This window comes from Engystomops pustulosus, chromosome 1 (genome assembly GCF_040894005.1).
Source record: "Engystomops pustulosus chromosome 1, aEngPut4.maternal, whole genome shotgun sequence".
Classification (NCBI taxonomy): domain Eukaryota; kingdom Metazoa; phylum Chordata; class Amphibia; order Anura; family Leptodactylidae; genus Engystomops; species Engystomops pustulosus.
The window spans coordinates 178,658,429-178,677,051 of NC_092411.1; the positions used below are offsets into that span (position 1 = coordinate 178,658,429).

At 40.4% G+C, this 18,623-nt stretch overlaps 1 protein-coding gene across 1 annotated transcript; it reads right to left on the reverse strand.

The window, feature by feature from the left end:
- Positions 1-894: 894 nt before the first annotated feature.
- Positions 895-14,799, reverse strand: DUSP4 (dual specificity phosphatase 4). Its single transcript, XM_072113999.1, has 4 exons — positions 14,240-14,799; positions 7,190-7,332; positions 6,613-6,832; positions 895-3,643 (listed from the first exon to the last, which is right to left on the reverse strand). The coding sequence occupies exons 1-4, from the start codon at positions 14,631-14,633 to the stop codon at positions 3,267-3,269; spliced, it is 1,134 nt and encodes a 377-aa protein (XP_071970100.1). The 5' UTR covers positions 14,634-14,799; the 3' UTR covers positions 895-3,266.
- Between the last annotated feature and the right edge of the window lie 3,824 nt (positions 14,800-18,623).

The window sequence follows — 18,623 nt, forward strand, 5'->3', positions numbered from 1 at the left end:
TGAGCAGTCTCAAATTAATAACTGGAATATATATTTTTTTTATTTTTTAATGTACGAAATACCTTTCTAACCTCTGCAGAAGCCATGATGCTACTGTTAAGTCACACAGTCAATCTGATGAATCAATGCATTACTCCTAGGATAGAATTTTTTTTTAAATAAAATCCGTTCTCTTGCTTAAATTTCCCAAATAATTAATAAAATCAAATGCTAATGACATATGAAACACTAGAAGTGTTTATTGCTTACCATAAAACACATGTAATCCTTGACCGTACCCCCTTTTTTTTGCCTACGGATACGTGTAAATATGACTTGCAGTTGCACGATTTACCCATTTGCTGGCTCTGCATGTGTGAAGCATTAGGTGTCTGTTCAATGGCTACTGTATCCATTTTAAGTGCTTGCACAGTCTAGGACACAGCCATGGAAGAACATTACACATAGAATGTATGGGCAGTGGAGGGCTTCTATGTGATGGTAAGCAATTAGAAGAACTAGTGTATCAAAAGTCATTACACATGAGCATTTAGAATGTCCGTACAAAGTGGGCACTTCAACCGCTTTCAAATTTCTTGTTTTTTCAATGGAACATTTAATAGGACCTATGCCATCATTTACTATAAAATGACAATACCTTGATTGAGGCGACCTGCAGCATTGCAACCATTTAGTTGGGAGACAATTTGCCACCCAAATAATGTGATGCAATTCTAAACACTGGCATATGCTATTGAAAATGGAAGCCCATGCACAAACCAGTTGCTGTTGCCATAATAAATATTATGCCAAGTTAGTATATTTCCACATGAATGTTATAAACAAAAAAAACCGCATTGTGCTTTAATAAGGAAGTGTGTTTGCTAGAAACATGGAGCAGTTCTTTTTAAAGTATTGATGTACCCTAAAGAACAATAACGGATCATCCTCCAGACTTTTCCACATATTCTACATAACTAAAGAAGTTGTAAGTTTTGCGGGTTGTTACTTTTTGAAAACTTGAATAAAACTCTGATTAAAAAAAAAAAAAAAAAAAGTTCCTAATGTAGTAAAATACTGTCAAAAGGTGAGGAAGCAGAACATCAGTGGCTTCTACATTGTAAAAGCTTTAATCCGAGGGGGAATTATTGACTTTCTAATTGTATGATTTAGAGTCCTCGTCCTGGCATCTTCAAAGTGATTTCTTAGTTACAATTACCAGCTCACTGTTAAAATTTGTGAAACATGCTATCCCAAAAGTTTGAGATTTAACTAAAAGAATTCCTTGCTTATGCCTCTCAGTTGCGACCCTCAAATTTGTCAGATCTTTATTACTTTACAGTAATATATTAATATACTATATCATTTATAATACTTCAACAGCGAAAATGATGTGAGATTTGAGAGCAAAGTTTACATTGAGAAGTGCCCTGTTAAATTTGATCTCACCAGGTAGTCGACTCTTTTAAAAAGTGCAAACCATGTTATATTATATTTAGGAGCCAAAAGACGAATTAAACAGTTCCCAAAAAGTGATTCACAAAAATAAACCATTTAAAAGTAGTGGCTGATACCAAAAATGCATTCTAAATGGCTTCAAGTTGCCCATTTTTGTGGTTGTGAATAATTTCAGGACATATCGACTATGCTGCTACACAAAATGCAGAGGTGTCTACAGTGGTATAACATCACATTTATAAGACAAACTTGAAAAGTAAATTACAGTGTACGATATACTTCATAAAGGCCTTTTCACATCTCGGACATTTCATCAGTTATTGAGAATCACACAGAAAAGATTTAAAATCTCTGCATTCTCTAAACCAGGTTTTGGTTCACAATCACTGATGCAAAAAAACTGATATGAGGTATGAACAGGCGTTAGCTGTAGTGCATACCCAAGCCTATTTTAGACATGGTTGATGGCATAAAAAAAAAAATCAGACTGGCAGCAAATCTACTAGAAAAAGGGAAGTGTATGAGAAATGTGAGAAGAGACAAGAAAGTACAGTAAGTGAAATATTATTTCCAAGCTAAAACAAAACCATCTCTTGTGAAAATTGTACCAATAAATGTGGAAATGCAACAACTGTTTAACAACCGAAACAATTTGCTGTATATGAATAAATAAGCCCTGTATAGCATATAAAACAAGAATTACAAACCTTTTACATCAGGATATAATAGTTGCCCCTATCATCAGGATATAATTCATATCACAGTATGCCCATTTGTCAATGCTACCAGATGAATGACATACTGGGTATGAACAGATACCAAATACATAAGAAGGGTAGTTACTGGTCAGATCTGGTAAAATCTGACATATGCAAACACTGAATCCGATGCACATTATCATTATACATGATCACCGTGCTTTCCCATGGCAAGAGGAGCATCATTATGATTTTCTGAATACTATGATCACTCCATCGTTGTTGCAACCAAGAATGTTTCATCAGAAAGCAATACACATATACAGTCATAATATGGAGTAGGAGTCGTCCTATCTAACACATTTCACAGCTGGCTGAGAGTTTGAATACATTTTCTTTCTTTAAACCAGTATATACTGCAAGCTTATATTAGTAGTATACTAAATCAAGTGCCATATTTCAAGCCCCACTAATACCCCAGGCATCTGGGTACAAACATACTGAAAACATCAACAATCCATTTATCTTCATTGGTAATAAATAATACAATGGTGCCTAAAGAACGGCATCTGGTGTCCAGGGTCAAAGATTAATGCCAAAAGACCAAATCTTTCCTTGTGCTCTTGATTTAGATTATATAGAAATATTGTTGTTCAAGAAAGATTGCCATTATTGCGTTTTGATACCTTGGAGGACAGAGTGCTCAAACACAAAAAAATAAAAACTAGATTGACGTTGGAGGGAAAAAATTAAAATAAAAAATAGGCACTTTGGGAAAATTAAAACATTTCCCAAACTTTTGCTTACAACTAAAAGCTGCCCTGAAGCCACTTTGTAGTAAAAAAAAGTAATAAATACAAGTTGAACATGAAATATCAATGTTAATATATAAATATTTATAAAAGCAACAATTGATAGAAGGGAAACCAAATAAAATCTTCAAATAAAAACTAAGCACTACAGCTCAAATGGCTTTGGAGATGGAAAACTGTTACTTATTATTGCTTATTGGGTTTTACCCTGTTGATTATTTAAGAATTTACATTTTCCTTGATGAAAGTTAATTTTTCAATAGAAAATATTGTATGGCCAAAAATAGCCAAAACTGTGTTAAGTCTTATTTTCCACTTTTTAGCAACTGGGTGAAGTTGTGATGGGACTATGAAGATAAGGAAGGTTGCTGGTTGCTGCTACAGATACTGGAAAGCTGAAGACAAAAGGAGATGAAGGCGAGGAAGAATTTTTACTTCGCTCCAGAAGAGTAGCTGAAGGGCTAGCAGCCTCCGTAGCGCATGTAGTAGTCAAGACCTGAGATTCAAACTGCAGCAACTGTCCCATGAAGCTAAAGTTAGGAGAGATTATGCTCCGACGCTGCTTCACAAACTCAAAGGCTTCTTCTAGTTTTACTCTTTTCTTCATCATCAAGTAGGCCAAGCAAATGGTGGCAGAACGAGAAATGCCAGCTTGACAATGTACTAATACACGTCCATGATTATCCTTGACTGAATCTGAAAAATAATGGAAAAAGCAATTAAACAAAGAAGCATATTTATTACATCTTTTTATACAAAAGTACATATTCATGTTTCATGAATTTAGGTCATTAAATAGGGGTAGCCGAGAAGGTATGAGAATTGATTGAACCAATAGCCAACCATGTGGGAATGCTGTACATCATTTTACTAGTGCAGTCAATCATTGACCTTAGGGGTCCCTGACAGAAAGGCATATTCACGCATTGTTGGAGTGGCCCACCAGAGATCCAGGGGATCCTCAAGTGGGTCCTGATTCAACCCAATACTAAACCCCAGATAATAAAGAGTGTCAGACTCCTGTCCGACACTGTATGTCTGTATACAATTTCATCCAAAAGAAAAGATACCTACCGCAGCTCCAAAAAGCACAAAGGGCTCTCCTTTAATCCGGTGTTTGTTTAAAGCATCATAGTTATGGCTACCTGACTAAGAAAGGCTCGTTATATCACTGAGTAATCAGCGCTGTGTGATATAACGAGCCATACACCTGTGTGACCATGGTCAGATTTCTATCCACAAGTAAACATAAAAGCTTTCTAAAGAATGACAGCAAGTAAAGATCTAGAAATCTGCGAGGAATTAATACAGAAAGTATAATGCAAAATTGTATAACTTTTTATAATACAAACAATAACATTAATTTTCTGTAATGGGTATACCCTTTTAATATACCACAAATCCCATACCATTTAAAGATGCAATTGATACTGCCATAAAGCAACAAATCGTGCAGTGACAGCAACAGAGACATGAAAAAGTTATGGCCTTTGTATGGTGACAATGAAAACATAAAAATATGCTTGGTTGTTTTGGTGAAAAATAGTCTGAGTTTTAAGGGGTTTAAGTAGTTCTCTCTTTAGCATATCCTCCAGAACCATATAGGTCCTCTCTACAAACCTCCAGTGCATCATAATCTCCCTCCACGGCCCTAACATGGCAGAGTTGGCATCTAGCCCCATCCAGCCTGTGATGTCTGCAGCCATGTGCAACAGAAGCTGACCAATTCGTCTTCCCTCCTCTACACATCATTGGGAATGTTCCCATCCTTTCAGTGTGAGGACTATGGTCATATCACAAGAAGTAGCAAAACAAGGGCCAGGAGAGGTCAGAAGAAGACCAGACAGACAAGCAGGAATCTGCACTAAATTTCTATATAAGATAGAAGAAATTTATATACCCCAATTTAAGTTTTGACTGAAAAACCGCTTTAATAAATTGTTTCATTTCCTATAAAGTGCCATTTCCCTTATGAACCAGTAAACTACAATATTTCAACATTGTTTGACAATTCTAGCAATAATAATAATAATGCTAACAGTCAGAGGTCGCACTAACATTTTTTCAGAAGGGTAAAAATACTCCTCTCACCATTTTTGAGGAGTATTTTTACCCGAGGAGGAGTATGAAGATTACGGTAATACACAGCGCACACAGCACACACTACACTACACTCACACAGCACACACTACACTACACTACACTCACACAGCACACACTACACTACACTCACACAGCACACACTACACTACACTCACACAGCACACACTACACTACACTCACACAGCACACACTACACTACACTACACTACACTCACACAGCACACACTACACTACACTCACACACTACACTACACTCACACACTACACTACACTCACACACTACACTACACTCACACAGCACACACTACACTACACTCACACAGCACACACTACACTACACACTACACTACACTCACACAGCACACACTACACTACACTCACACAGCACACACTACACTACACTCACACAGCACGCACACCACTACACTCACACAGCACACACTACACTACACTCACACAGCACACACTACACTACACTACACTCACACAGCACACACTACACTACACTCACACAGCACACAGCACACACTACACTACACTACACTACACTCACACAGCACACACTACACTACACTCACACAGCACACACTACACTACACTCACACAGCACACACTACACTACACTCACACAGCACACACTACACTACACTCACACAGCACACACTACACTACACTACACTCACACAGCACACACTACACTACACTCACACAGCACACAGCACACACTACACTACACTACACTACACTCACACAGCACACACTACACTACACTCACACAGCACACACTACACTACACTCACACAGCACACTACACTACACTCACACAGCACACTACACTACACTCACACAGCACACTACACTACACTCACACAGCACACTACACTACACTCACACAGCACACTACACTACACAATACACTACACTCACACAGCACACACTACACTACACTACACTCACACAGCACACACTACACTACACTCACACAGCACACTACACTACACTCACACACTACACTCACACAGCACACACTACACTACACTACACTCACACAGCACACACTACACTACACTCACAAAGCACACTACACTACACTCACACACTACACAATACACTACACAATACACTACACAATACACTACACTACACTCACACAGAACACTGCACACACTCACCCGGCCTTAAGTCCCGTCAGGATTACGTAAATGCAGGCAGCTGCGGAGATGGAGCAGGACAGGGAGCAGCAGCCCCGCTGTCCACAGGTCTCCCGGGGCCTGCGCTCTCGCTCCGGTGCGCTGGTGACACAGATCACTGTGTCACGTGTCGCACTGAGCGGCCCGGCGCGCGCTGTGATCGCGCTACAGACATTTCCCTCTTTTGCAGCGCGCGCCGGGCCGCTCAGCCTGCGCGCTGCAAGGAATAATTGCCATGCGTAACTTTACGCATGGCAATTATTTCGGGGGGTAATGGCGCCTCATCACGCGTCTATGACGCGTGGTGAGGCGTTAATGCGACCTCTGCTAACAGTCATAATAATGATAAAAATAGACTTCTAAAACACTTACCAATATATTCTATTGCTTCCATGAACCAAGAGCTAATATCCGCTTTATGATTATCTTCTACCGGTATACATTTATACTGAAAATGACCTTCAAAATGGTTTGGGCAATCAGAAGATACATTCAGTAAGGCTGTGATACCCAAGACATCCAGCATGTCCCTTCGGGCAGCATGATAAGCACTTCCAAGGTAAAGAAAGGGAAGGATCTCCACTGGCCCACCCTGTTCCAAAAAATAAGAAAACAAAAAACAGCCATGATTTTAAATAAATATACACTGGGGCTTAGTATACAGGTTCCTACTGCATTCAGGAGGACACTGGGCTTTTGCTATATACAGACATAGGTCAACGAGACGGCAATGTTGGTGGTCTACTGATAAACAGAATAAATTAGAATAATTTCTCCGTTTTAACTCCAATCGGAGACAAAATACGATAAAAAAATAGAAGAGAAAGTAAACATTTTGTTTTGTGCATTTTCAACAGTTTCCTAATTTTTGTTCTCATGAGCTGCCATTTCTCACGGACTATGACTTTTCCAGTACATCTGTACCATTTTAATTACTCGCTACAGTTACCTGATCATGCAGTGGGGTTGTACATGAACTGCAGCTTGTTTCTGCAGGCTCTATGCTGGGAGTGGCTGGTAGCGAAATACTGTTGATGGATTTTGATTTTGCACAGAATTCTGGATACTCAGAATGAAATCTCTCGTAGCCTCCTGAAGAAAAAACAAAGAAGGTTGCAAATAAAAAAGAAAATGCAATACTGTAGTTGATTAGCTAATGACATTTGGAGCTGCTAGTTAAAATTTACCCCTTAGGCCCCCACCAAGATGCTCAGTCCCTGGAAACAGATCCCACAGATTGAGCACAGTGCACCGGACAGGGAATCCATGCATCACAGTGCATCTCCGTCTCGCAGACCATCTGCAGGACAAGCACCATTTAGTGGCGCCATTTAATATGGGAAAACATTCCAAATAGAGTGAAAATCACACTGCTCTGCCGTTTTATCACAAGCTTGGTTTTTAAAAAATTTACTTTGAAGTCCAAATGAAACATTCCCTTCAATCTTTCAGTCAGTGATACCAAATTTATATAGTTTTATTTTGATGGGTGTCAATATATAGCGACATGAATACATACGAAATATACATTGGTTATCGTTATTTTCATGAGTGTATTGACTGAAAAAATAAAGGGTCAAAACCTACAAGAAAATTATCAATATATTTTAGCTCTCACCACAGAACTCCTAAAGATTTTATGTTTTATAAGTGGATAGTAAAGCTAGTTCTTGATGTATTAATGTGAATAAAGGATAGAAATGATTGAAATCATGTAAGTGGCATGACACAGACATAACTGGAATGACTTTAAAGCGTAATTGTAACGTTAATGATAAAAAAATAGTTTTAGCACAGTTGGAGAGAGACTTTGATCATTCCAATGATACCTGTATCATGCTGCTGGCATCTTCCCAGCCTTTGATACAGCCTGGTATATCTATCATCCCTTCTTATAAAATCATATTCGGCTATTTCTGAAGTGGGCGGCACTTCCTGGTTGTGATATCAGCTTAGGGCACTGAAGCCAGGGCACTTAGGGGCTTCATATGAATCAGGACAGAACATTTGTAATTGGACGAGCTGTAGCATGTGATGAGTCACATGCTTGTGACATCACTCAAGGTCCTAAGGCTAATTACATGAATCAAGACAGCAGGTTTGTGACATCACTGCAGATCCTATTTTCTGCCACTCATCTCCTACATCCCGTACCAACAAGCCTCCTCCCTTCTCTAGCTGTCCTATACGGTTTCCCATTGTTACCAGAAAGCATGGCAAAAGGATAATAGCCTGAGGGGACATGCAAAACTTCTGCTAGCTGCTAAACACCTGCAGTTAATTATAGTAATTTAGAGAAATGCTTATTTTTGTTTAGTGCAGAGTTAGGGCTCTTTCACATTGGCTTTGTTTTTAACGTCCGTGGTAGCGATTTCCATGGATGCCTCACAAAGACATTGATTGCTATTGGTGCTTTCACACTGGCTTTTATTTTCACGGATCTGTTGTCCATGGAAAAAATTATGAAACATATTCCATTTTTTTTTAGACATTGAAGGCAGTAGAAGTCTATGGGTCCAAAAAAAAATGAAATGGCAGTTTTTTTCATTGAGAGGCTAAAAAATTGGGTGTAATGTGTTCAAACCAATGTTAAACCTTCAGTTTTTTTGCAGACACAGAGACACAACGGAAGAAAAACTCCAACATATGCGCAACTGAAGCTGAGCGCCAATATGAAAGAGCCAAAAGTTAATCAGTAATCTTTAAAGGAAATGTACCACCAAAATCCAGCATGATAAACAGGGACGATTATTCATAGATCCAGGCACAGTGACTGTGGTAATCTTCATTTAATTGTTGCCCTCCTTCCAAAATAAAACATTTTAAACTATTCTATTGAGCCTGAGGAGCTATGCCAGTCCCTCTATGATCTGTCTTTCCTGGCTGTTACATTGTCTCCTCCCCCTGCTCCATCAGCACTGAAATTACAGCAGGAAGTACTTACTGCACATGTGGCGAGGAAGCAGGGGGGAAGGGTGAGACAGTATGTTAAGGCAGTATACAGAGGGGTTAGGGTAGTCCCTCAGGCTAATTTTAAAAGTTGATTTTAGAAGGAAAAAGCCATGGATAAATATAAAAAAATTACCTCAGTCACAGTACCGATTTCCTTTAAAGAGGTCCAGGCATCTATTCAGAAAGGTCTGTTATATATATGTTTCTGTTAAGTCTACCAGAAACTTGTGTAAAACTTTACAGCTGCAGGTGAACAGCGTGTCCAATAACATGTATAAATTTATGTACGTTCTAGAAAAAAATTAAATACACACTACACACACTTAAGACAAAAAAATGTTCCACAAAAAGTACTGCCAACAGATCCTCTTTAAAATGTAGCAAAATTTTCATCTACAGATATTTTCCAATATTTCATAAAACATGGGGCAGAATGATAGTTGGTGTCTTTTAATATATTGCTGCATATATACAAAGACATCAATTTTTTTTTCCTACAAAAGTAGTATTTATATAATTCAGCCAACATATTTCTTGTGTAGGTAACAATAAAGCCAAGGTGGCTTGTTTGGTTTCTAATAAATGCTTAACTCGAGCTGCAGATAAAGCAGTGTGCACATTTGTGAATGAACCATGGGGAAAATGTGAGTGGGAGGCAAGATTAACACCTCAGCTACAACTGGAAACACAAGCTCAGGAAGGAAGCAGAGCAGCTGCCGTGCTTTAATTTCCCAAGGGTGGCTCAGAATTTTCTGAATGAACCCAGGTTGCAACGGCTTCCAAGGAGAGAAGCGTTACGTCCATTAATTATCAGCATTGTACTCTGAGCGAGCAGCCTTACCGATCGTTATCAGGAACACCGAAATGATTCATACTGATGGCAAAGCTGAATGAATATACCAGTTACCATGGCAGCAGGCAATATACATCAGCATTACCACAACACTCACACCAAGAGGCAGGTCTAGAGGAAGCTGAAGACAAAGAGGTCATCTCCAGCATATACTCAAATGTATATGTGGATGGACCGATGGCTGCTAAACACCCATTAAAATTGTACAATTGGAAGGGAATGTGAATGACTCTTCAATCTCATTTCATAAATTGCTGGCATCATTTCCAAGCTATATGCCACTACTGTTATAGAGGGCAAAACCTCCTAAAACACAAACTAAATACATAAATATTAATAAAAAAATAATAATTGCCACCTTCGATAGCAGATGCTCAGTGCTTCTATAGACTCTGATGTGCAGAGCTCTACACTGAAAAACAAACTATTTCTCATCCTCAATTTCTCAACAAACTCCCGGCTGCTGTACTATTCTGCTAGTATCACTTTATATACAGGCGGTCCCCTACTTAAGGACACCCGACTTACAGACAACCCATAGTTACAGACAGACCCCTCTGACCTCTGGTGAAGCTTTCTGAATGCTTTACTATAGTCCCAGATTGCAATAATCAGCTGTAAGGTGTCTGTAATGAAGCTTTATTGATAATCCTTGGTCCAAATACAGCAAAAAAATGTTTAAACTGCAATTGTCACTGGGGGCAAATTTTTTTTTGTCTGGATCTACAATTATAAAATATACAGTTTCGACTTACATACAAATTCAACTTAAGAACAAACCTCCAGACCCTATCCTGTACGTAACCAGGGGACTGCCTGTAATTACTTTTATCATATTGGCTCATAATTATGTACGCCTCCTGTGTGACATCACCGGGATCCCGCAAGGCAGAGGAGGCGAGTAGCGCTCCATAGGTGTGCATAATAATTATCTTGGAGTGCTTGTGTGTCATAAACAGAACGCCCCAGGCTAATTAGCATATTTTCAAGTGTCTTTTGCTCAAAGGTACCCAAGGTGTCAAGCTTTAAGAAGATACGTCCTGGCAGCAGGTAAGTATAGTTAGTGTAAATTTATAAATATTAAATGGTTAATTTCAATTAAAATTAAGTATCTCACAAACCATAAAAATGTTAATTCATCAAAAAAAAAAAATCACAGCAGTGGAATCAATTAAAATATCAGCTTGCCCAATTTATACCACAGAAATTATATATAATTATATATACTCGAGTATATACGGTATAAGCCGACCCAAGTATAAGCCATGGCACCTAATTTTAACACAAAAAACTGGGAAAACCTACTGACTTGAGTAGAAGCCCAGGGTAGGAAATGCATTGGTCACAGCCCCCTGCAGTAAAAAACAAAACAAAAAACCCTCTACTCACCTTTCTGATGTCCCCCGTAGGTCCTCTTCTGCTTCCAATGTTCCAGTTCCTTTTCGTGCCCTTTGGTCCTCTTCAGGTCTTCACACTCAGCCGGCACACCGAATGACGTCAGCCGCTTGACAACGTCATTGTTTGTTAGCCACCGGCATCACGAGGGGACCCGAAGAAGAGTGGAAGACCCGAAGTGGATCCGAAGGACCCGAGGAGGCACCGGAGCATTGGCAGCAGAAGATGGCCTATGGGGGAGGTCGGAAAGGCGATTTTTTTTTTTTATAGGCTTGCGTATAAGCATAAAACTCGGCTTGTACTCGAATATATATCTATATATCTATATCTCACATATGGCTTTGTGAACTGAAAAATAAAAGTTTTAGAAGATGGAAAGTTAAAAAGAAAACAAAAAACAAAAAAACAAAAAACAATTCCTACTACAGAGGAGTGACAGCTTTATGTCTCTGGTGCTTAGGATACTATATAAAATGATTCCACAGAGGAAATACTTTTTAACGGAAACCTATCATGAAAAATTTGCGTTTGTTATAGCAATGAAAATGTGCTTTATCAAATATGCAAATTAATCTGAAGAGCTTTGAGGGAGCCCCTCTCACATATAATCAACCCCCCCCCACCCCACTCCAGATACACCCATCGCTTTTTCCCCCCATTGCCTTCTCATAGCTACGTCACTCCTCTGCTTGATCGCTAGGACTTGCAATCAGGAAGAACATTGATGTACTCGTAGATATGAGCAGCTATGGGAGAACCAATGCATTATCATCTATGCCTTCTAAAAGACTATTATGCCTTCCTCCATTTTAGCACAACAATCTTTTCAATCTGGGGATTAGGTTCTGTATAAAAAGTAATTCTTTATGTTGGTGAAATGGTGTACACAGTTAAAACAAGAATGTAGATAAAAATAAAAGTTTTATTTTTAAGCGTTTCTGGATTTTTAGCAGTTAAAAGTACAGAAGAGGTGGTTTGGGTAAGTAAAATGAAATAAAAGACAAAAACATGAATGGAATGTAGAGAGGAAAAGGAAGACGAAAGAGGAAGTGGTTTACATGACACTGCGGCTGATATTCTCATGACTTCTTATCTCTTCAGACTTCTCTACAGTTATGGTCACAGATGATAAAAGGGGGATTAAACGATGTATTTTCTCCCATCATATACTTTCCTACATTATCACCATGACCAGACAGAATAACTAAATCCAAAACAAAAAGCTTCATGTTCCCCAATTCCTCCACAATAATAATTCTAGACAAGAAAAACAAATAATAATTAAAAATATAATATGTATTCATAAGGAATAAGAATATAAGACAATTAATAGGTGTGCAATAAGAGGCACCTGGAATCATAATGCATGTGTGCTTTTATTTATTCATTGCAAGGTATTCCATCAGCAAAAATACATTTTCAGTACACAGAAATCAAGACAACTATTCCCCACATTGCTCTGAATATTGACCTCATGTGGCACTCCATTCTTAAAATAAGAGAATGAAAGTGGAAAGCCTTAACAATGCGGAATTGTATGTTACAATAACAGGAGGCTAATTGCTATTGAGGGTTTCCTTGATTGTCAAGAAGGCAACAGCCCTTGTGTCTTTTCATTGGATAATACAAGGCTGAATGCAGGAGGGGGGGGGGCAGTTAATGCTCATTCACAGACAAAAGACATGAATTAAAAATCAGAATGCTAAATATTTACCCCTAAATACCAAATAAAAAAAAATTAATGTTTATATCTCCTAGAAATGCATAAGAGAAAAAAATAGGTCAAAGCTGTGAACAGTTGTTCATTTGCCTCGGAATCAAATTATGAATGGGAATGTCTAGCTATCTGTAAGAAGTTATGAATGGAAGGAGAGGGCGACAGAAGGAATTGTTTTACCAGCACAGATCTAGTCTCACTGAATGGCAATATATAAAATGCTGAAGGAGTTTTATTCCTTACTTAGCCTCGCTGTATCAAAAATGTAATTTATAACATGTGAATGACCTCAGATCATTTTTATTTTATAACAATATTTAAAATAGAACATTTTTGTATTTGACACAACAATGTCTATTTATATGTACAACGCTGCAGTCCGATAACAGAAGGCGTTTTCTCACGCTGCAAAAACAAGGCTGGGTCTAAAATAAGCATAAACAGACAAAAGAAGCAACGGTGTCCGAAAAATACACGGTATAATAGGGAAGGTTTTATTGGCAAGAAATGGAGAAAAATTGAAAATATTAAAATTGAAAGTAGTCAGTTTCCAATTATGGAGTAGGACATTGAGTAGGTGTCAGATTAGTGTGCAATCATCGGACCACACACACATATTACCTTAATAAATATGAAAAATAATATCTGGTCACATGACAATGCTCTATGGACAGCTATTATCACACACTGGTCTGTACTTATAAGCACAGTCCACAGCAGGTTATTATAATGTACACAAGGAAGGAGGATACTGGGCTCAGGTAGGATCTCATGCAGGAGCATATGACAATTCCAGTCAGCCATCTTTGCAGGTAAAATGTGACCCCTGGAATGACTGTACACCAGTGGCATATAATAACATGGAGGAAGGGTTTACCAAATTACAGACAAACTCGTCAGGTTAAGATGCAGCCACCCTGAAGGGATTGTAGATGGATGTGACGCCTCATCCTATGGGATTTCACCTGCGGCCTAACAAGGCTTAGCATACAAGGTAGAGAGAATATATAGAGGCAGGCATAGGACAATGACAGCTCGTCACCATCACCCCCATGAGGGGCACATTCTAGGGAGGCCATTACCTTTCAGTAGGCAGATGTCGGCGCGGTCGGTGTCCCTGCGCAGAGCCTGCACCACCAGGGACACGGTGCTGTCCTCCCGCAGGGACTCGGCTCGGGGACTCCTCTCGTCGTACACGATGATCGCGGAGTAGAGCCCGGAGCGCAGCCGGGTCAGCACCTCCTCCTCGTCCTTACTGCCCGCCGGCAGCATCTGCTCCAGGCTAACTGAGCCCTTCGCCCGGCGCCGCACAATGGTATTGCAGCGCACGTTCACAGAGCCCTGGATGAAGCCTGCGCTGTGCGCCAGGAAGGGTCTGCAGTCCAGGAGCAGGCAGGTGCTGTGCACGGCTTCCCTCTTCAGCAGCCTCTTCAGTACACTGCAATCCATCTCTCTCAGATCCTCCATGACGAGCATAATAGAAGGAAGGCAGGCAGCCAGCACAGCGAGTACTCCCTCAGCCAGCGCCGGTGGATGGAGCGCTCTCACTGACGTGCTGTCTGCGCTCCTGCCGCACGTTGTCCCAAGCCCCGCCCAGCAGTTGTGACGGCTCCATGGCTGTTAGAGGGGAGGACGGACAGAGGCAGAATAGAGAGTAGGGCTTGTGTGGGATTAGTAAACGTGACCCTTCACGCATCCTGTCCCCTGTCACTCGGCTTTCACCGCAGGCACAGCCTCTCATTTAGGAAAACGGCAGCGGGTTGCCACAACAACCACATGACATTTTAGTCCAATATAGTGCAGTTACAATATCAGTGCTACATTAAAGGGAACCTGTCAGAATAAATAAACTAATAAACTACTACCAGTATGTTGCCAATCAGCTCAACACCTCCATCATGTTTCTTTTATGGTCCAGTTTGGTGGCATCATCAAGAAAATCAACTTTAAACTCAGGTGTTCTATAAAGTCAGTGAGGCAAAGAGTTTGACACTGAAGTCAAGCTCTCCCCACCTCTGAACTGGACATCATGCACTGGACTTCAGGAGATCTAGTCAATGATATCCCTGGACACAGGATCAGTGGCAGTGAAGGGGGCATTCTGAAGCAGGGAAAGCTTGATTTTAGTTTTAAACTCTCCACCTCCTAGACTTCATAAAGGCAATTTACACATCACTTCAATGTTGATTTTTTTAAATGGTGCCACCGCACCAAACCATGAAAAAAACATGATCGAGAAGCTGCTTGTTTATGCAGTCTATTACAATATATTTAGTTTTGGAGGTTAATTTACCTGACAGGTTCTCTTTTGTATTGAAACTCATTTCAATGAGATAATAGAGAGAGAATGTGCAGTGATGGCAGTTACACATATCATTACTAAATTAAAGGAAACCTACCACTTGAAGTGGCAGGTTTCCGATGGCAATATCGGGCACCAGCTCAGGGTGAGCTGGTGCCGGAGCTTATTTTAGTTAGTGTTTTAAACCGCGGTATCGCGGTTTAAAACACTTTTTAAACGTTGTAGCCGGCGCAGGCAGGTACGCGCTCGGCGCTTACCGTGCACGCGGCTACATAGGAAGTGAATGAGAGCCGCGTGCACGGTAAGCGCCGAGCGCGTACCTGCCTGCGCGGGCTACAACGTTTAAAAAGTGTTTTAAACCGCGATACCGCGGTTTAAAACACTAACTAAAATAAGCACCGGCACCAGCTCACCCTGGGCTGGTGCCCGATATTGCCATCGGAAACCTGCCACTACAAGTGGTAGGTTTCCTTTAACACCGGGCAGGGGAAGCTGTTGCCAAGGACACAGGGATCATGGGAGTTGTAGTTTCCAGAGGTAGCCATCTTGGTAATAACCCCTCCTACTTTAGAAAGCACATAAAATTTTGTGAACCGTAAAAGCAAACTAGTAAAGCTCCGTTTTGTGATTAATGACACTGAATTTGGTTGTATTCATTTATGTCATTATGGTTTTTTGCATCAGATATTAATGTTCCCAGAATACATACAAATTCAACTTAAGGGATAAGTCAGAACTAATATATTTAATATGGATTTTCAAAATTGTGTACTGTCATGGGAACAAGGGTTATCTATAAAGCTTTATTACAGACACCTGAGGGCGCGTTCACACGTTGCGTTTTGACCTGCGTTTTCATTGTGTTTGAAACGCATATACAACAGCTGAGGAGGGGGGATTTGCCTAATTACATCACTGTTAACATTTCCGTTTACAAAACGCATCGTAAACGCGATGTTAACGCATGCGTTTTGTTAACACATGCGTTAACATTGCGTTTACAAACGTAAACAGTAATGTAATTAGGCAAATCACCTCTCATCAGCTGTTGTATATGCGTTTCAAACGCAATCAAAACGCATGTGTTTTTTGAAAACGCATCCGGTTTTGACCAATTTTAATTAAGATAATTGGTAAAACCTGTCAAAAAGGATGCATTTTCAAAACCAAAAATGGGTTCAAAATGTCATGTGTGGCATCACCGTAAGTCAGGTGTCCTTGAGGCAGGGGCCATCTGTGCTCACAAGAGTTTGCAATCTATGAGAAGCAATATTATCCTTTTTTATACAATGTAACAGATGCAATATATTTAAGGCCAGTGCCATAGGATCATGTTCAGTCCATGAAAAATATTATATCATAATATATCATAATGCTACAATACATGGAGTTCCTTCTTTCTTGACAAACAGCGACACTGCACAGTCATTACAATAAGTTACATGTAGCAAATGTGACTCTGGACACACATTATCTGCAGATGTGCAACAGATCCACACAAGGCCTTGTCCTTCAGCAGAGCTGCCACAGGGTGCGTTCACACGTTGCAGTTAAAACTGCATCGCAATCAGCTTTGAGGTGCAGTTTTGTCAATTGAACAGGTGAAAGACATGAACTGAACGAGTGAATGACATTTGTGGAGCAGGTTTCCCCTTCAAAATCAAATTCACTTGTTCAGTTCATGTCTTTCACCTGTTCAATTGACAAAACTGCACCTAAAACCACCTCAAAGCTGATTGCGATGCAGTTTTAACTGCAACGTGTGAACGCACCCTCAGGTGCAGTTTTGTCAATTGAACAGGTGAAAGACATGAACTGAACGAGTGAATCTGATTTTGAAGGGGAAACCTCCTCCACAAATGTCTTTCACCTGTTCTATTGACAAAACTGCACCTAAAACCACCTCAAAGCTGATTGCGATGCAGTTTTAACTGCAACGTGTGAAAGCACCCACAAACGTGTCCCTGCGTGCACACAGGTGTACAGAAAGCCTGCTCACACCTGCAGAACTTCTAATGTATCACGGCTGACCAGACGATTACAGGCAAATATGGCACATGTCAGGCAGGTCAGCCTAGAATAGTGCACAGCTTTCCACTGCTTTTCTCACCACCTGTGTAGTAGTCCATATTATTTCACGTTTGTACATAGACTGGGTACCAAGTATAAAATGCTGTGTGCCCACTGTGGATAATAACACTGCATATGCTTTGTCTACAATGCAGCTTCTTTGTCTTCAGAGCAGTCTATTTCGTGTGCTTGACAACCCCCTCCTCCGACAACAACATGGACGCGCCCATCTCCCCTCCTTTTGCTGAATGAAGGCGCGGGGGAAGCAGCAGCAGTACGCGCCATAAATGAAGTGTGACGTCACCAGGAGAGCGGGGCTGGACAAGCAGCCAGGCCAGGGTTCTCATTCATAAGCGAGTGTTTGGGTGGAGGCGGAGGAAGAGACGTGTGAATGGAGGAGAGGGCTCTGCAGTGGCTTCCTGCTGTCACACGGACTATGGCTGTGCCATTCACAAAGCAGCAGACAAAGGCCCCGCAGACTAGAGGGAGACGTGAGCTGTAACGTGACCTGAGGCAGGCGGCTATCACATTTCTGCCTGTGTAAGGAATACAGCGTCACATTAACCCAGTGCAACCCAATACAGGAGGTCCGGTGCCTGGGCATGGTCATGTGGCGATGGGAAGCAGATTCAGGATTTGCATAGGTTTATTTTTGTCCTCATCAGTTTTGCATATGGACATCTTAGTATTTACACACAGCCCTCACGCAAATCCATATGGCGAAGGTTTGCACTTGTGTGACGTCACAACCTGCTTTCCATTTATTACATGAACCCATTTTCTTAGTTCTGAGCGCTCCATGATACTGGTTACTCGCACACAGCTATTCTGCTTTGCATCTTTCACTGTTGTGTAAGACCTTTATAAGAACAATGGATCTCATATGTTGTGGAAAAAATGTTATAGCTTGCAGTTTTCTATCAGCTATGGAAGATTTAATGCTGATCTAAAGTAAAAAAAAAAATGCATGGAAGGGCAGTAATAATAAAGCTTTGTTTATATAGCGCCATCGTATTCCGCAGCCCTGTACAGATTAATGTAGGTGCAACACCCCTGCCAATGTAAAGGCAAAGGGGTAGTTGCGAATAGGGCCC